Genomic DNA, 20,004 nt, shown 5'->3' on the forward strand with positions numbered 1-20,004 from the left:
AGGAATATTTGTCATTTAAAAAGACTAATGCCTTAAGAAGTGTTGCTGTGACAAATGCTATAGTGTGTGCTGGGTACCAGGCTTTCCCACTGAGCCTCGGCCCTCAGTGATGCCCAGTTCCAGCTTGTTGGAGAAAACAGTGCTTACAGAATGATTGCTGGGGCCAGTATTGTCCCAGGACCTCCTGAATGTGCTTGTCTCTGCTATTCCCCGCCCCACCCCGACACACGCTTCAGCTTTCCAGTGTTACAAATATGCTCTCCAAGAAACACAAGTCACAGCGACAGACATGAAAATAAACAATTGTCTCAGCAACACAGTTTATTTCTGCAGAAGGGTGTACCATCAGCCCAAAATCTGGCAAACAAGCACACAGGCAGGCTGCTCTTATTCATATAAGGTGACCATAAAAATACTTGGAAATAAGACTTAACAGTACACAAGTTAGTTTTAAAACATTTCCATACATTTCTTGAACAATCAGGTGTGTTCTGAGGTGAGTCTTAATTCCATCTTGGAAAACCCAGTTTGGGCAAAGTGTTACATTCATAAATCCTTCTTTATCCCAAAGCAGTTTCTCTTTTCCTTTCTGTACTTGCTGATCTTGTCTTAGTAGAATAATCAACAACCGCCTAGCCATCAGGCCAAAGCTGGAACTTTTAAGCAGTCCATTTTGCTAGAAAAGACAGTTTTCTCTTACACTAGTACTTTGTTTGCTCCTTGCCTTTTTCCAGGGAAGGTGTGTACCAGCCCTTTCGTAGTGCCTCAGCCAGCTTCCTCTGACAGGCTTCTGTAGACTGGCTGCGCTGTGGGGTGGGGTGGGTGTGGGAGATGCAGAGCCTGACACTTCTGCCCACTTCACTGTGCTGTCAGCACTGACACACTTGGACATGGTGCTGAGTGGGGGCCTGGGCAGTCTGAATGCTGAGATAGATCAGATCCTGGAGTAGGAGAGGTGGGAAAGAGGAAGAGCAGGGAAGACCTGAAGGGGAGCTCAGAACCTGGGAGGGGTTCTGCTGGGAACTAAAGGGCTTGGACCAGCCCTGGCCTGATGACCAGGCCCCTGAACCCTGTGCTGGGAGAGGTGAAGAAAGGGGGTCTTTTGGTGATAACTCCACCTGCTTCCCATAAAGTGTGTGACTCATCTCTCCAAAGAAGAATCTGCTTTGGCTGTGACAATGTTGGGGTGTGCCAAGGTGGGATTTTGGAAGGGCTCAGAACTGCTCAGTCCCAGCGATCAATATCCTAGTGATAGATGAGATGGGGCAGGGTTTTGCCCTTCCCAGCCTCAAGAGCAACAAGTGCACCATAGGGCCTCGTTGGTACCCATGGTCAGCACTGACCCAGAGTTCACAGGGAACAGAACGAAGTGCCACATCTGGCTCTTCTCAGAGAGAAAGTAGGAGGTCTCGTGGGCACTGGAACTGAGGATGCAGAAATACTGTGATTAACTCATCTTCCATCCAGGTATTAGCACTGCAGATGCGGCCTGGGCCTGGATCCAGGTATGAGGAATGCCAGGTGAGCCCATCAATCAGATCTCCCCAGAGCCCATCCTTTGAACCAATGCCAGGAACTTCTTCCTCTGCAAATAAGCAACTAGCCTTCCCAACAGAAGAGTAATAGCAGCCTTTCCATTTTGTTTTTCCAGCTGCTTCCCCCTGTGTGGCAGCTTACCATGTCTTGGAACATGTTCTACCTCCCACAAATCAGGTGTCAAACTAATCAGATGGTGCTGACACTGTATCCTTGAATTGCAGGCTTTCCAGCCAGATTCCTGGAATGTGAGATTGCTTCTGGCAACCTATGGAAAGGTGGTGGGTGTTGTTTGTTGTTTTTAAATCAACCACAGACTCACTGCAGGCTGAGGATGAAGAAAGGGCAGTTTATAGTGGAGAGGCTGGTTTGCAGCTCCTAGAACAGTCCCCCACCTGTGTCTGCTCCTGCCTTTGTCTCAGGCATTAAGGAAGCTGGCTGACAAGCCTGCTGTGCTCCCTTCCTTCCTTGTTTTTGTTTCAGCCCTCTTCCACAGTCTGATAGTATCATCAACCCCTGGGGCTCACGGCTGTCCACCAGAGCAATCTGATCAGCTGCTACTGGGGCCTGCTGGTCATTATGAGAACATAAAATCCATGCATCCAAGTTCCTAACACCTCCCTGCCTCGGTCTGGTTGGTGTCTTTGGTCTGGAGCAAATATTCTCCCTATTTTGTCTGACCAACTCTAGCTCTTTGGGAGTGAGGCTATAGGTCTCTTCTTCCAGAAGCCCGCTCTCAGCCTTGCAGCCACTCAGGCTGGAACTCCTTCTCTGTTCTCACATTCCTCTCACCTGGCCAGTTGCTTCTTAGGCTGTGTGACATGCTTCTCCTGGTGTCATGAACTCTTTGAAGGCAGAGGCACCAGCGGGCTCTGTGCTGGATCCCTGGAGCAAGAGGAGTGAACACCACAGTGTTGTATACTCACAAGCCTTCCCACCGTGGGTTACTGGGATACCCTCCATCCTCCCTTCTGCCTGCCTAGAGGCCACCCTGTGCTGGAACTCAGCTCACTACTGTACCCCTCACAATGCTCTCCATGGCTGGAGGACGAACCCACGTTTCCCTCTGAGCCCTTGGTCTGCTGCCTCTGTAGCACACTCATGCAACATCTTGTTTTCTTACAATTATTTAGATCTATGAAACTTCCTTATGAACTTGATTTCTAGTTGGACCACCTCTGTATTTATTTTTAGCTGTTCCTGTAACAAATAACTACAAACGGTAAATTAGAACAACAAAAGTTTATTTTCTTCCAGTTCTGGTGGTCAGATCTGAACATGTTAGCTTGGCTGGATCCTTCCGGAGACTCTGGGAAAGGGAGGGGAAATCTTTGCCCTTTCCAGCCACCAGAAGGTGCTTGCAGTCCTTGGCTCATGGACCCTTCATTCTTGTGTGTGTGTGTGTGTGTGTGTGTGTGTGTGTGTGTGCACACTCAGTTTTGAACTCAGTCTCATACTTCTTAAGCAGAAGAAAGCGCTCTACACTAGAGCCACAGCCCCTGTCCCTGTGGTCCCTTCCTTATGATCTCTACTTCTGTCTTCACATCTCTTCCTCTGACCCTCTCACTCCTTATAAGGACCCTTTTGGTTGCACCTGGGCCTGGTAATTCAGGATCGGCTCCCCAACTTGAGATCCTTAGCTTAATCTTCGCTGAAAGGTTCCAGCTGCCCTGTACATTCACAGACTCGAGGGCCTGAGTCCTAGATCTCTCAGGAGGTCATTACTCAGCTTGCCATGTGGTCTTTAGGATGTCAGCAATGGCCGATAAGAAAACCAGGCTTCTGGGTTCATTATTATTTCAATTCTGCTAGAACATTTGGAAGATTTCTTTCTGATGGGATGAGGACATTGGTATGAGACTTTTAGGTGTGCATCGTTGATAAACTTCCCAGACTTTGGTCCTGAAGAGCCGACCCATAAAGACATAAATCACCGGATTCAGACAGCTGTTGATAAACGCAAAGAAGTTGGCCAGCTGCAGGCCCAGGTCAGTGAACTCCTCCCAGAAGCAGCCCTGGAGCACTTGCAGCCGCACCAAGAATTCAAGGAAGGCAAAGAAATGATAGGGGGCCCAGCAGACCAGGAAGGCAGCCACTAGCATGAGGATCAGCGCCGTGGTCTTGCTGCCCCGGGGACCCCCACATCGGGTCCTGCTGGTCTCCTCCCGCCCTCGCAGAGAGGCCAGGATGTGGTAGTTGAAGAAGATGATGGCCGCCAGAGGCAGGAGGAAACCCAGCACGTTCAACTCCACGATCCTGGCAAAGTGCCAGGCCCCATGGGGAAACAGCAGGATGCAGGCAGAGATGTTCAGATCAGGGAGGGCTTTGACGGAGCGCAGCAGGAACGTGGGTGTACTCAGGAGGCCCCCAGCCACCCAGATGAGCACACAGGTGGCCTGGGCCTGCCGTCGCCGCCGCCACCTCCAGCTGGCCATGGGGTACACGAGTGCCCGGTAGCGGTCCTGGCTGATGGCCACTACCAGGAAGATGCTGATGAACAGGTTGGCTTTGATGACCCCATTGACTGTGCGGCAGAGGAGCCCTCCGAAAGGCCAGTTGAACTGGTTCCAGACATTCTCTGCCCAGAAGGGCAAGCCCAAGACAAACACCAGATCCGAAGCGGCCAGGTTGGCCAGGTAGATTTCTGCCACGTTCAGTCGCCGCCGCCGCCGCAGGGGCAGGAGGAAGATGGATAGGACCAGAAGGTTTCCCAGGAGGCCGAAGAAGCAGACTGTGATGATGAATGTTGGTAACACTCTGTGTAGCAGGTCCCAGGCTTCCTGAGCATTGTCACAGGAGGTGGTGTTGGGAGGGGACGGCTGGCTTTGGTTGGAGGGCTGGAGCTCCAGCAGGATCTGGGATGCCATTCACAGTGACCTGGAAGGGAAAATGCACAGTGGCATAGTTGGAAAACTGCAGCCCACAGGCCAAATTGAGCCTGCTGCCCTGTTTTTGGTCAAAACTTTTTTTTGAGTTTTTTGTTTTTGTTGGTAGTGGTGGTCATGGGGCTTGAACTCAGGGCCTGGGCACTGTTCCTGAGCTCTTTTGCTCAAGGCTACCACTGTATCACTTGGAGCCACAGTGCCACTTCTGGTTTTCTGGTGGTTAATTGGAGATACAAGTGCACTTTCCTGCCTGGGCTGAATTGCAGTCCTCAGATCTCAGTCTCCTGAGTAGCTAGGATTTCAGGCGTGAGCCACCAGCGCCCAGCAACAATAATTTTGGCACGCAGCTCCCACCATCTATATATTGTCTATGTTTATTTTCATACAACAAAAGCAGAGATGAGTACTTGGAGCAGAACCAGTCTGCAAAGCTGACTTCTTTTTTATTTTTAAGTGTTAGTAGAATTTGAACTCTAAGGCTTAAGCTTGCTACATGGGCACTCTATCACTGAAGCCACATCCCTAGCTAAAGCTGACTTAGTCATTTTTAAACAAGGAAGCATTTCCTGGCCTCTGATTTAAAGAGGGAACCAAGGCTTTGAACCTGTCAGATGCTGTTATGCCTGCTGGAAGCTACTTCGAACCATGGATGTTTCCTTTCCTTAAAAAAAAAAAAAAAAAATTGGAGCTAAGTGAAGTGCCCTGAAGCAGTTGTGGTAGGAACAGATGGTAGGAAGCCATCTCTCTGCAGAGCACTGGGACAGCACCTGTTGAATTTTTTTCTTCTTCAAGTGTGGAGAGATGTTGGGAATGGGGTGACTTGACTCCTGGATGAGTGCTGTTTGCTGGCATCTGGTATTTCGGCTGCCTTAATGAAGGATGACCAGCCAAGCAGCTAGCCAGGCTGCTCTCGCCTCATGCTACACCCACCAGCTGCTTTGAGCACTCTATGAACGCCTTGAGGAAATTACAAATCAACCACAGCTGCTTGCTGCCATAGCAGAAACTCTGTTACAGAAGTCACCGTCCTAGCACCCGGCCTGCATAGCCTGCACCTGACTTTCTGCCATCATGAGCTTGACAAACTCCAGATGATCCTGGAACCATTTCTGCCTGGAGCAGAAGGGGAACTCAACCCCTGGTAGCTCAACAGACAATCTTCTCTTTGTGCAAACACAGGCCTTTTGCACGAGGAGACTTTTGTTCAGACTCTTGTCTTTACTCCCACTTCCTAGCTATGTACACAGGCTGCTCAATACACTTAGTGAGAGCTGAGATGAACCCTACCGAGTAGTCCCCTGGTGTTGCAGCATTGGGTCCCATGAAAGGCTTCTTTCTCCTGGGTAATGGTGGCTCACACTTGTAATCCTAGCTATGCAGGAGGCTGAGATCTGAGGATCGAAGTTCAAAGCCAGCCTAGGCAGAAAACTCTGTGAGATCTTATCTCCAATTAACCAGCAAAATGCTGGAAGTGGAGGTGTGGCTTAAACAGTAGAGCACCAGCCTTCAGTGAAAAAGTTAAGGGACAGCATCCAAGCCCTGAGTTCAAGCCCTAGCACTGGCACCAAAAAAAACCCCGAAAGTCTCCAGTGGTCTTTCTTGCCTACTTTTGATTTTTATCATTGGCACAGCAGCTGGGCTGGTCATGTGAAGAGAGGAGAAGCAAAACACAGTTCTAGTGGGGCAGAGCTGACATGCCCCTTCCATTTATTGTAGCCCTTGAGCTGCTGCAGATTGTCCAGTACTCAAACCTGCAACTACCAGGACAGGAGAGCATAAAGCTTTGGCTCTACAGGCTGTCAGGCACTCTGGGCCAGATACCCCAGTTCAGCACTGCCAGGAGAGGGCGCCACCTGCTTCTGACCACTGCCACGCATGACTGCTGCTAGCTGAGGATTGCAAAAAATCTTCCAAGAGCTCAGAGTAACTGATGGAGCTGCTCCTTCTTGCTTACCCATGATTGCTATACAAGTAGGTCAGAAGGACCCTAGCCAGCTGGTTTGTAACAGTGCTCGCATGGAAGCTAGTGATCACTTTTATTAATGACCATATCATTATTGTTACTAAAGAACCATTCATATTTAATGAGCATCTGCTTTGTGCCAAGACTTTATAAGACACTGGAGATAGACAAGACAATGAAGCCCCAGGTGATGGTACGCACTGTCCACAGGGGCCGCAGACACAGAGACAGGCATCACAGCCTTGTCTGAGGTCTGGGCCAGTGGAGTAGAAGTCTCAGGGTAGGTAATGATGAGGTCTTCCAGAATGAGAAGGTTCTTCTGTTAGCTTTGAAAAATGTGAGCCACAGGATAATAAGAGTAACAAAGCTGGACACTGGTGACTCACACCTGTAATCCTTAGCTCCTCGGTAGACAGATACGGAGGCTCATGGCCAGTCTGGGCAGAAAAATGCTCAGGACTCCGTTTCCACAATAACCTGAAAAATGCCAGGCAGGCTCGAGTGGTAAAGCACTAGCCATGAACAAGCAAGGCAAATGAAAGCATGAGACTCTGAGTTCCAGTCAAGGTATTAACACTCACAGAAGAGTAAGTAGCATTATGCTCTCTCTCTCTCTCTCTCTCTCTCTCTCTCTCTCTCTCTCTCTCTCTCTTACACACACACACACACACACACACACACCTTTCTAAATGCTTCCTGTTTATTTTCTGAACTTTTTAGCAGTCCTTTTGGCCCATAAAAACCCTGAGCCGAGTGTGGAGTCCCAGCTGCTTGTCTGCGCTCATGCAGCTGGTCTTCAGCAAGGCCTGGATTGAGCCCAGTGGTCAGGTCCCAGCGCCAGTCTCCTATCCGTTCTTCTCTACTGGGATTTTTGCTCCTGGTGGGGGGTTGGTAAGTTGGGCTCAGAGAAATGACTGTCTGAAGGCATCTGGCCGGTGAATGATGGTGCGATGGTGCCAGACTGTGACCCCAGTGCACACTGGCCTCCACGGCCACACTCACAGACTCACCACCCAGCTGCTCCTGGGAGGTCGCTCCTGGTTTCCATGGAGAGGGATTGTGGGAAAAAATGCTGTATCCTTCCTTAGGACACACCGCATCTCACAGTGCTCTAGGATCCCGTGTGGACAGGACCATGGCCTGTACTCTTGGATTTGGGGTGTCAGTCAGCAGAGGGACCGCAGGAGATCCACAGGCCCCATAGACAGCGACGCTGTGGGATTTCTGCCACTCAGATGAGCCCCAACACCCTCATGTCCACCCAGTGCTCTAGCTTGAGTTAACAGTCTGACATGCAGACTTGATACACCTTAACAATCGTTACCCTTATTGCTGTTACTCGGGGACACATGAGGTCCTTCAGCTTGTCAAGGCCTTGTAGTATCTAATAAGAGATACCATGTAAGAGGGTTTATCTCAGATGAGCCTTCTTGGCTGCGTGACCTTGGGCAGTCCACATCATGTCTCTGAGCTGTCTGTCTTCACCTAAGGAGGACGTAATAATAGGAAGAATCCCTTCTACCAGTGATGTCCTGTCACATCACCCAGTGGCTGGAGCTGCACCCCCCCCCATTCATTTATCCACAGAGCCACAGCTGACTGTACAGCTACCACATGCCAGGAGCTCTCTCAGGGATCTGAGCATAGCAGTGAATGAAGCAGGAAAGAACCTGCTCTCAGGAAGCCTGTAGTCTACAGGAGAAATGCTGTGGTAAGTAGCAAGCATCCCAAAGAAAGGTGGCCTTGGTGAGAGTCGAGTGTCACAGAGATGAGGGGAAGTGAGTGGGCCCTGAGTTTTTGACCCTGAGTTTTGATCTTTGATTCAATTCAAGTGGGAGAATGGAAGTGCTGGGCAACGCCCCAGAGTTTTCACCTGCGCACCCTGCAGGTATGGAGTGTCAGCAGTGGAAGTGGCTACGACAGAGTGCAACAATAGAACAGTCTTCACTGTGGACTTGTTCTGTTTGGGATGATGGACATGGAGAAGGATGGGAGAACAGAGAATGAGGCGTCTAAGTCTGGGATTCAGGGACAAGCATCTGAGCTGATGGGGGCTGGGAAGGTGGCTCAGTGGTAGAGCACTTGCCTTGCATGCCTGAGGCCCTGGGTTTGATTCCTCAGTACCACATAAGCAAAAAAAAAAAAAAAAAAAAAAAGAATCTGAGCTGATGGCACCGGGCTGGAAATTGGTGGCTAAAGCCTCACAGAAGGGAGAGAATGGACAGAGAAGAGACAGCTGCAGAACGTGTGGTTTGTGGCTGTGAATTCCCCGCGGAGCCCTGAGCAGCTCTGACCGGCCGCGCAGGAAGCTCTTGGAATGCTTTGGTTATGTTGGCTTTGTTCTTTTCTGTGGGTTGAAAACCCACAAGTATGTTTAGTTGACTATTGGGCAATACTTTAAAATGTTACCACAAACCCTTGTGACAATGGTGGATGAAAAAAGCCCAAATGTTTGCTGAAATTTTTAATCTTGAATTTCTGTCTGGCGTTGAGCTAATGTCGAATGGTTGGCTTGAGCAAAGTGTTTGTGCCTGAACTCCTCCATCTTTAGGGTTGAAGGGAGGCAGGGTCAGCAGAACAAAAACTCCCACCTGTCCCACTCCCGGGACCCCCAAATATACCGCCTTTCATGGCAAAGGGACATTACAAAAGGGACTAGATTAGGGATCTGGAGGTGGGGAGATGATCGAGGATTGTGTGATGGATTATTGGATGGGTCTTTATAAGAAGGAGGAAAGCGAATCAGGGCAGAGAGCAGAGGAAAGCTGGTGGACAGCTACAAGTCAAGGGATGCAGGCATTTCCCACAAACCAGAGAAGGCAAGCAATGACTTCTCCTCTGGGGCTTCCAGAAGGTTCCAGTCCTGCTCTTATCTTGAATGGCCTCCAGAAGTGGAGGAGAATACATGTGTGCTATTTAAAGCAATCCACAGATGATAATTCGTTACCATAGCTACAGGATGCTCACATTTGGCCCAGGAGCTCAGTGGGCAAAGCTTATATACGGACTCTAGCTTGAACCTGTGGGCACTGCCCCCCATTCTGCAAGGTCTGCTGTGACTTTGGTTGCTGCACCAGAGTACAAAGCCACTCCACCAGGCTAATTTAGAAGGGGCTGTCTTCACTGGCTGCAGTCTGGGTATGTAAAGCTGGCTATAGGTGAGTTCTCTTCCTTCACTGAGATCTGAGATTTGCCCAGCACATAGTAGATGCTCAAAAAAAAGGCATAGATATTGACTTTTAAAAAAATCTAGTACTAAGGCTTGAACTTGCATTCTCTTGACTTTCTTGCTCTTGTCTGTGCACTACAACCTGATCAATACCTCCAGGCTGGCTTTTTGTTGGTTAATTAGAGATAGTATCTCAGACTTGTCTGCCCAGGCTGGCTTCAAGCCACAGTCCTCTGGATCTCAGCCTCCTGAGTTGCTAGGATTACAGCTGTGAGCCACCCATGCCTGGTTTCATGATACTGTTAGTAGTGTTGGATCCTCTGAAAACTAAGCGAAGATATAAGGTGTCATCTTCTAAAGATTCAAAGTTTGTAATTTTGATGTGATATTCTCTGAATTCATATATTCTAACCATATCCATGTGCTATTTGGGAAAGAATGTAATTTTCCTTCAACAAAGTAACCCTCTTCGAATTAATATCAATTTCAACAGCCAGGTGATCAGAAAGGCTTTTGAAATACAGACACAGGTAATAAGAATGTCAGCATGGTTACCTAATAACCTGAGCAGTTATGAAATCTCACACAACCTTCTGGAGAGACCGATCTGATTCATGCAAATCAGAATTTGTATATTGTAGTGGGTCAGAGGCCATATGAGCCTCAATGGCTGTAACTCAGCTCCAGCAAATTCCCTTTCTCTGGGACATAAAGAGCTTCTAGAACCTTCTTGAACTGTTCCCAACACTCTCCTCTTCCCACTGCCCTGAAAAACCCATCAGACTCCAAATGAAGCATGAATAAAAGTCTCTTAGACTGATTTATACTTACATAATCCACTAAAATATAGGCATAAAGGAAACTTTCTGTTTGTTTTTCTAAGAGACACTATCTTTTCAGTTTTACTCTCATAAGAAAAACAAACCAGATGATCACTTACTCAGAAAACAAGAGGGCTCGCAGCTTCGGCTGGGTGTCTGATGTCAAGAGCGGCCTCGGAGGTGTCTGCTCTGGGCGGCTCTGAGGACCTGTGATGGCCTTAAATGAACTCCCTTCCGTTCCCATGACGTCACAGGGGAGTGCCCCCCAAAAGGGAGTCTTTCAAGACAGGAGATCTGGAAAGGATACCCGTCTCCTTTCATTTTGCACTTGGAATGGGAAGAAATGACTCAACCGCCTCCCACTTTCCTTGGTTAACATCCGGGAGCCGGCGATAGCTGCCCAAGAACCAAACATTGGCAACAACAGGCCCGAAAAACTCGATTCGGCATCACCGTCTCCCCCTGCGCTCCAACACCAGCCTCGCTGATGGCTTCACCTCATTCACGGTTAGCTTTTGGGGATTCTGTAGCGACTTTGGTGGGCGCCCACTTGAAGATCCCCTTTTGCGTTTTGGTTGTGGAGGGCTACCTCGCCAAGAACCCCTCAGCACAGATGCCATTGTACAAACAGTGAGCTCAGAAAAATTTTGACTCATGCTGTGCTCAGAGCTGAGTAAGGTCAGATGCGTTTTTCTAATCTCTCTGGAAGCTCCGATCCTGTCTTGATGTATGAGTGCATGTACAGAGCGGAGCCACCCAAGACCTAGCATTTCAGAAAATAAGAAATCCCCGGCTTTGTCTGAGAGTCAAGCGGCAAGATCCTGCCATCCATCACTACTAACTCACTGCCTTCAGTTCTTGAAACAGAGCTCTGGGCTGCCTCCTCCTTCCCTGTAGGCAGCTAGCCTAGGCCAGAACTCAGGGCTGGAGTGTGGGTTAGGGAAAGGGAGCCCCCGCACAGTCCTCCCTTCTGTCCAGCATCTGTCCTCCTTTACATTTCTGTTTTCTGTTACTGAAGCCTCAGCAGGGGCTTGCTGTATTTAATTTTAATTCCCCACCACAGCTGGGCATGGTGATACATGCCTATAATCCTAGCACTCTGTGGCTAAGGCAAGAAAAATACTAGTTCCAGACCAATCTGGGATCCATAACGAGACCTTGGGTCAACCTCCTTATCCACCAAAATCAAACAATGGAAAACAGCAACAAAATTCCAGCTGTTTTCTCCTGTGGTGGTAGAAGCAGGAACACAGACCCACAGAGGACCACGGCTTGGAGATGAAGTCTGAGGGGGAAGGCCGGGCTTGCCGTCAGGAGACGAGATCGCGAGGAGGGAGCGCGTGTGGCTGCGGGCAGGTGCCTCACACTGTTCTTTTATCTGAGAAACAGCGTTCCTACTGCTTGGCAATGCAGCTGCATCCTCGCTCACCAGTGCCTAGCTTCCCCTCCCTCCTACTCATGGGAGCTCAGTCTGGGCTGTGGCTGAGAAGTTTCCCCAGGAGATGTCTCGCTTGCCCAGCACTTAGTCTTGGCAGAGCCCGAGGCCGGTTCTGGAAGGGTTTGAATGATCTCAGTCTGGCCTCCCTGGAAGAGAGCGAAGGGCTGGCCCAGTGAGGCAGGGCTGAGAGGGCGGGAGGTGCCCTGGGTCACTATTGAGGACTGAGAGAGCAGATGTCAGAGACGTATGTGCATGGCCTGGCCACGGGGTGAAGATGGATTGTCCTTAAAGATGCTTATCCCCGGCTGGGAAGGTGGCCTAGCAGTAGAGTGCTTGCCTAGCATGCATGAAGCCCTGGGTTCGATTCCTCAGTACCACATACACAGAAAAAGCTGGAAGTGGTACTTGTGGCTCAAGTGGTAGAGTGCTAGCCTTGAGCAAAAGAAGCTCAGGGGCAGTGCCCAGGCCCTGAGTTCAAGCCTCAGGACTGGCAAAAAAAAAAATGCTTAGCTAAGAACTAGGAAGGGGACCTCGGTCCAAAGAGCAGGGGTTTCTGTCTACCTGGTGGTCAGTGGGGGGACGGAAGGAAGACAGTGGTTGGAGAACACAGGTCCTGTCACATGGCTGGAGGTGGGTGGGGCTGAGCCGTGAGAAGACTTAGATCTCTGCGTTTTCTGAACCTACATCGACCATCCCGGTCTGGGTGCCTGCCCTGATCTTTGGACAGCCACGGTGCAGCTCTCAGGGCAGCCCTGGCTTGAACCGATGCCGTGTCAAATTCCAATAGCAGGGCAATGGCCGAGCTGCAGTGTGACCCAGAACCAGGCTCCACTCCCAGGACAGCTCTTTCCAGTTCCAAAGCCCCTCCTGCCACTCAGATGCATGCTTTGGGTAGAAACTCCCCATCGTACACATGAAGAAACTGAGACAAAAGCCAGGATACGAGAGAGGAGCAACGTGACTGGCCAGGTCGTTGAGTGAGTGAACCAGTGGCAGGGTAGGGACACAGGCCTGGCCCCCACGGGCTTCTCCAACAAATAAACACGCCTCATTGGAAGCCAGGCACAGAAGGCATGTGCTGTGTGAGTCTATCTATAGGAAACGTCTGAAAAGAGCAAGTCTAAACCAAGGACTCGTGGCTGCTAGGCAGCAACCAGCAGAGACCCTTAATGAATGTAAGACCTTGTGTTTTGGGGGGTGATTCTGGAGTTAGATAACAATGATGGTTACCTAACTCTGAAAAGAACTCAAAGCCTCAATGGGCAATCTATATGGCATGAATTACATTTCAGTAAAACTGAATAAATAAATAAAGCTACCAGTATACAGCATGGCTGCCAGTCCCTGGAAAGGCAAGGGAGCAAAGTCTGACCCTTCCCAACTTATGATAGCAGAGTGTTGTCCCCCAAACCCATTATGGGCTGAAGACTGAAGACAGTATACACTGGAAATGCACGCGATACTTCTGTTCCTACTGAATATGGAGAATTGCAGCTATCGGACCAGCACACTGTGGAGAGGTCCTTGTACCCCCTGTGATCTCGGGGCTGATGGGGAGCTGTGGTCCTTGTTGCTGGCCACAAGAGAGACAGACAAACAGAGAGAAGAGGCGGGGGAGAGGGAGAGAGGGAAAGACCCTCAGACTACAGATCCTGATGCAAATTCACAATCAGGTCCTGCTGAATGGGCATGGTGCATTGTAAGGGGAATTGTTGTGAAGCTGTGTCTACCAGGCTGATTGTGATGGAAACAGCCTAGCCCTGACTTTGTGCTGAAGCCATTGAGGCCCTTGCTATGACAGCTTGTATCCTTCATTTGTTCATCACTGACGGGCACCCCAGAGCAGGTGGAGCCTCCCAGTCACCTCTCCTAATAATGCTATGGCCTCAAGCTGGGAAGGTGGCTCAGTGGTAGAGTGCTTGCCTTGCATGCATGAGACCCTGGGTTTGGTACCTGGGCATGACCTCAGGCCTGAGCTCCTGAACATTACTTTTTTTTTTTTGCTCACAGACTCTGCTAGGAATGCAATTGTAGTCTCTTTTTCTGTGTGTGGTGCTGTGGATCAAACTGAGATGATCCTTGCACATGCTTGGCAAGTGCACTACCACTGAGCTACAGCCCCAACCCACATTTGTAGTCTTGCAAACACCTTTGGCTGCAGAATGGAAAGAGTTTGGGGACAGTGGTGGCTGACATTGTAGGAGTGGTGAAAGTTAAGAGATGATGGTTGGACACATGAAGAAAGAGATGGCTCCAGGAATACTTAGGGGGCAGAACTGAAGAGAGACCCACTGGGTAGGTGGATGAAAAGATAGTATAGTGAGCACAGAGTACCAGGTTCTTGGCAGGGCTGGGTGTGTGTTTGGTGGAGACATGACGCACGTTTTATTTAATGAAGGGGTCAATGCATGAAGCCATGGACAGTGAAGGAGCACCAAAATAGAAATAGGAATAGACAGAGTCCCCTGCCACTGGAGATAGTAAGCTGTGGGTTTTAATCTGGGTGTTGAAGAAGATATTCCTGACCTGAAGGGAAGATCAAACGGCAAACACTCCATACATTGTCTGCTCAGCTAGATGACTGCCATGGCTGTGGGCCTCGTGGGCATGTGATAGGAGATGGGTACTGAATTATCCATGAGAAAGTCAGCTAGGACAAATACTCCATTCCATTAATATTTCCTGAAAAATTATTGAGTATATTTTAGAATGTACACTGTACATTTTATTTTTATTATTTATTTATTCATTTATTTATTGCTGGTTCTGGGGCTTAGACTCAGAGGGCCTGGGTACTGTCTCTGAGCCTCTTTGTGCTCAAGGCTAGTGCTCTACCACTTGAGCCATAGCAACACTTCTGCCTTTTTCTGAACAATTTATTGGAGATAAGAGTCTCATGGACTTTCCTGCCTGGGCTAGCTTTGAACTGTGATCCTCAGATCTCAGCCTCCTGAGTAGCTAGGATTATAGGTGTGAGCCTCCAGTGCCCGGCACACTGTACATTTTAATACATATTAATTAGCATACATATTGGGGAACTGCAGTGAGGAAAAGTTGGAGACCACTGATCTCCATGACAGAAGCCAGAGGGAATGAGGCGATGCCTCACCCCCCCCCCCCCCCCCCCGCTCCAGGACTTCAATTGCCCAAGACAGTGCCCCAGTGACAAAGCTCAGGGGGTTCAGGAATTTTGACACTTGAGCCAGCTTTGCAAAACTCTCCTTTATTAGGCTGTAGAGAAGGACACAGCGTCGCAGCTCGCCCCTGTCTTCATTGGATGTGAGCAGCTTCTTCTGTACCGTGTGACATTCCTTAGGTCTTTCACAGGACAGACTTCTTCATCAGGACCAACTCCAGGCCCGCGAGATCCCCTCCCACAGACCCAGGCATGTCTCAGACCGTCAGCGAGGAGCCCAGGCTGTGGCCAGCTGTATTCCGGGACACACAGACCACCACATGCTGGACTGAGGACCCGGCCAGCCGGCCAGGGGCAGTTCCTGCTGTTCAGTTCACAGGACATTCACAGTTGGATTCATTGTAATACTGAATTCTCATACCCACTTCTGGTGTTGCCTGCTTGCTTTCTCAGAGTGTATGTTTGTGTGTTTACCGGAGAAGCGGGGAGGAGTTGAGTGGCGGAGGAATGTTCAGGGGTTTTTGTTTTTCATGAAATTCAGAGTCAGCTGTGGGCTGTTTGCAAGTCAAGTCATCCTGGGCTCTGGCCTCTCCACTGAGCCACCCTGCTATCATTCATTCACTTCCTGTTTCTCCTATGCGCTTGGCTCCAGACTGACCTTGGACCTACGCGGTTTGACCTTGCAGCCTGGGCTGTCTGTTCCTCCAATTCTCCCCCTGGGACTTGGAGAAGTGCTGGCCACAAGAGGGAGTTTACAAGCAGAAAAACAAAACTCTCTCCCAGGATCCGAGGTATTGGCGGCAGGGCTGTCTTCTGGCCAAGGGTGCTGGCACCTGAGACCATCCAGCCTGCCCACTGAGCCAGAGCCCCCAGCAGATCCCTGCGTTTACTCTCATGGGAAATCCATACATGGAGAAGCTGCACTGGCCAGGCATCTCCAATCTCTTCAGCCTCCCACCAGGGCAGTGGATGGGGATGTTGGTCTTAGGAGGCTTCCTCAAGGTCACCTGCCCCTGACCTTGAATGCCCTGGACTATGGTCGTAATTACTGCACAGCCTACTACGCAGGGAGGTTAGTCACAGAAGTAATGCTTCGGGATAGCTGACCTTCAAGCCCTTTTGCTGGTCTGTTGCTCTTGGGTGCCTCCCCCCTCACCACCCCACTTATCTGTCTTACCCCTGAATAAACGATTGACTGGCACCCAAGTCACCAAACCCAGTGGAACTGCCCGGATTCCTCAGGACAGCTACTGACCTGGGTGTGTCTGACTGGACATTTCTCTTTCCCTGCTCCATCACACATGAAGCACAAGGGGCGGCCTCCCCGCAAAACTCTTGAGTGATCAGGCCTGGACACCTGCTGGTAGGCATTGCACTCCATCGCTGGCTTCTCATACAGCTTCTCCATGGAGCAGTCTCTAAACTTCTCTGATAAACGCGTCCCTGTGCAGGGAGTATAGTGACGCCATACATTTACATAGCACCTTTGGCTTTTCAAAGTACTTCCATGCCTGCTGCCTCCTCGAATCCTCAAGTAACCTCTGGTGGCAGAATAGGAAACTGAGGCAGGGACGAGGCCACTGAGCGTTTGGTGATGGGCTGAAAGGAGACCCCAGAGGCTTCCCCTCTCAGCTCTTGGTTGCACCCAAAGTTCTCTCCCAATGAAGTCATAACAACAGGCGCCTCATGTCTGCGTGTGCTCAGACACCCCTGTTTGAGTTCGTGGGTTCCTTGAAGACAGAACTTTCTTGGCTCTGTCTTCCCTCTCGCCCATAGGGTTCAGTGCTGTGAATGCAACAGATCCTTACTAAGTGCTTATTGGGTTCTGCCTTGCACAGCAGGCCTCGTCCGTGGGTGAGGACATGGAAGCTGGAAGGAGTTCTCCTGGAAGGCTGAGCTGTCACACTGTGGTCAGGAGGGAGTGGGAGGGAAGCTGTCACCCCCATCCAGGCCCCTGACCCCTCCACTTCTGGGAAGGATCAGCCCTGCCCAAGAGGCAGTAAGAATAACACTATTGGGTTTCTGGAACCCAGCTCTGAGTGCCAGGACACTCGGCCCTTCCAGTGGGCTCATGCAGTAGGGCAGGGTGGGAATAACGGCGCTATGACTTGTTGCCCAGGTGGATGGGCTAGGGATGCTAGGGGATGCCTAGCGCTCCTTCCTGGGCCCCCAGTGCCCGCACCCATTAAGTCATCCTGATGGCAGCGGTTCACTGGCTGCTTCCTGTCCAGCCCTGCAGTTTGTGGATGTGACGCTCCACGGAGACAGAGGTCCGCAGGGTACCCAACGAGTTCTCGGTGTGGGTGGGCTCCGCCCCACGGCCTCCTTTCCCGCAGCTTCCTCCGTACACCTCCCGGGACTTCTTACGGAAGCGCTTGCCCACGATCACGTACACCAGTGGGTTGAGGCAGCTGTTGCTGTAGGCCGCGAAGGAGCTGATCTGGGTGACGATGTCGATGACGTGCTCACCCCAGCAGCCAGAGAGGACATGGAGGTGCAGCAGCGTGTCCAGGAAGGTGCTGACCTGGAAGGGCAGCCAGCACACCACGAAGAGCAGCAGCACGGCCAGGACCAGCATGGTGGCCTTCCTCTCCGTCTGGATCTCCTTGAACTTCTGCATCTGGTTGTTCCGTAGCACCTGCAGGATCTGCACCGTGCAGAACGTGATGATGCCCAGCGGGAGCAGGAAGCCCACCAGGTTCAGGAGGACGTTGGTGAACAGCTGCCAGGTGAGGGACGGGTAGACGATGAGGCAGACGGTGACATTGTGACCCTCCTTGTTGTAGTCCTTCATGGTGCGGAACACCAGCATGGGGGAGCTCAGGAGCAGTGCGCACCCCCAGATCACCAGGCTGTAGAGTTTGGCCCAACGGACCCTGCGCATGCGGCCCACGGACATGGTTTTCACCAGGGCCAGGTAACGGTCAATGCTCACCAGCATCAGGAAGCAGATGCTGCTGAACAGGTTCATGTAGATCATGGCGTTCACCACGCGGCACAGGACCTCCCCGAACAACCAGTCGAAGTTGTTGGCGATGGTGACGGCCCAGAAGGGCAGCCCACACGCCAAGATGAGGTCGGCGGCTGCCAGGTTCCCCAGGTAGATCTCGGCCACGGTGCAGTTGCTCTTGTGTAGGCAGAAGACGCTGAGGACAAAAATGTTCTCGAGTGTGGCCAGCAGGAAGAGGACCCAGAGGAAGGGGGCCTGGGTGGCATTGATCCATTCTAGCCACGTGGTGTCTGGACAGTTGTCATCCTGGGAAAGGGTGCCGTTAAGAGCCAACGAGAGGACTTGAGGTGTGATGTTGAACATTTCAGAGCTGGAAGTGGAAAAGAGGCTGTTAGACCCCAGAGCTCAGGGAGGGGGAAAAACGACAGAGCAGAAAGATGCTCAGCCACCAGCCTTGAAAAGCTGTTCTGCTGGGGGTGGGGGTGGGGCAGTGACGGGAGGTGGGTAAGACTTGGGGCCCCTTGGCTGCCACAGTAACAGACACTGGACTCCAAGGCTTTAGTCCCAGCTTTCCTGGGGTCTCAAGGGCAGCCTAATTGCGGCCCCTAGAAGCTCCTCTGGGATGCTCTTCAGGCCAGTGTCTAGGTCAGCCTTCAGCCTCTCAAAGCTGCATCATGCCAAACAGGGGGATGCTGGCGTGGAATCCCCACCACAGCCCGCCCGTCCACGCCCTGTCTCCCAGGCCAGCCTGGCTCTTCTAGTAAAGGGCAGAGCCAGAGACCCACACCCTCCATGAGCAAAGAAACTAAGGCAATGTCAGGATACATGATAGAAAGAAAAGACGGGGCTCCCAGCAGCCCTCCTGGCTCAGATCCCGGCTCCCTCATTTATTAGCTGAGCTGCTTTAGAGAAGCTATCCTATCTTCTCTGAGCCTCAGTGACTTGATCAGTAAAATGAAAATAGCAAAATTTACTTGTTACGATGGGGGGGAGAGATCCAAGACAATGAGTGAGAAACTCTACCGCTGCTGCCTTTGATTAAGTAAATGTAATTGTGTTTGTCAACCTCTTATAACAAGTGTCAAACTTCAGCACCATTTTTAGATTCTTGCTTCCCTCCCCCAAACTTCCTAATATACTGGGACTTGAACTCATGGCTTCTTCTTTGGCTTTTTCTCTTAAGGCTGGTGCTCTACCCCTGAGCCATAGCTTCAGTTCAGCCTTTTTGATGATTAATTGTAGTCTCATGCCTTTTCTTCCAGGCTTGCTTCTTGATCCTTGAGTCGCTAGGATTAAAGGCTCGAGCCACTGGAGCCTGTCTGGCTCTTGCTTTTGTATTGCCTTAGTTCCTGGATTCCCCTTCACTCTTAGGCAACACTCACAGATTGAGGATGAGCCTCTTTGTGGAAGTGTTTGCTGAGAAGGCAAAATCTGTCTCTGCTTTCCACAAAGAGACATGGGGCTCAGACAGCCGTGGATTCCCACCCTAGCTGTGTGGCTTGGGCAAATGACTCAGCCTCTCTGATCTTCCACTTTGCCTTCTTTGGCATAGTATATTATTCTCTGATTCACTTTGCATAGTCACTGCCAGGTTCCAATCGAGGGCAGGCACAGGGCCCCTGTTCCCTATGGGGTGGGCAAGGGGCACAAGCAGAGGCCCTTCCAGGGAGGCCTATTGTGGAACAGCTGGAGGAGGAGGAGGAGCAGAGCATCAAATCCACACGGGAGCCAGCCAGGGGCCTGACTCACTCATGGATCAGAGCTGTTATTCTGGAGCGGTTTCTGGGGAGCACTGTGGTGTGAGGGGCTCCCCTGGGGCCAGGGACTTAGAGCAGAACCTCACTGTCTCCACTTTGCTCCTGACAGCTGTGGTTTTGTGTGTGATGAAATCAGAGCAGGGGGAAGGGGGCCCGGTGAGGCTGTTGACTGTGGCTGTGGACCTGGAGGGGGATGGGCAGAGCCAGAGAAGTGAGAGGGTGCTATGGGCACTGGGAAGCGAGAGGGTGCCATGGGCCATGGGAGGCCGAGAGGGTGCCATGGGCCCTGGGAGGCCCCAGCAAGGCGAGGCAGTCTAGGGAGTGGGAAGGGGGGAGGCAGTCTGAGGCC

General features: G+C 50.9%; 2 protein-coding genes across 2 annotated transcripts in view; both read right to left on the reverse strand.

Moving 5' to 3' along the window:
* Window positions 1-290: 290 nt before the first annotated feature.
* Window positions 291-10,588, reverse strand: Bdkrb1 (bradykinin receptor B1). The gene is made up of 2 exons (XM_069997780.1): window positions 10,494-10,588; window positions 291-4,413 (listed from the first exon to the last, which is right to left on the reverse strand). Exon 2 carries the CDS (start codon window positions 4,401-4,403, stop codon window positions 3,345-3,347), a length of 1,059 nt encoding a protein of 352 aa, XP_069853881.1. The 5' UTR covers window positions 4,404-4,413; window positions 10,494-10,588; the 3' UTR covers window positions 291-3,344.
* A 4,438-nt stretch (window positions 10,589-15,026) lies between these two features.
* Window positions 15,027-20,004, reverse strand: part of Bdkrb2 (bradykinin receptor B2) — a 22,785-nt gene continuing 17,807 nt past the window's right edge. The window contains exon 3 of the mRNA XM_069997632.1: window positions 15,027-18,268. Within this exon, the coding sequence (XP_069853733.1) occupies window positions 17,158-18,268 (1,111 nt within the window). The 3' untranslated portion in view covers window positions 15,027-17,157. The remainder of the gene's footprint in view (window positions 18,269-20,004) is intronic.

The sequence above is a fragment of the Dipodomys merriami genome, unplaced genomic scaffold (assembly GCF_024711535.1).
Source record: "Dipodomys merriami isolate MVZ:Mamm:240054 unplaced genomic scaffold, mDipMer1.0.p SCAF_50, whole genome shotgun sequence".
NCBI lineage: Eukaryota > Metazoa > Chordata > Mammalia > Rodentia > Heteromyidae > Dipodomys > Dipodomys merriami.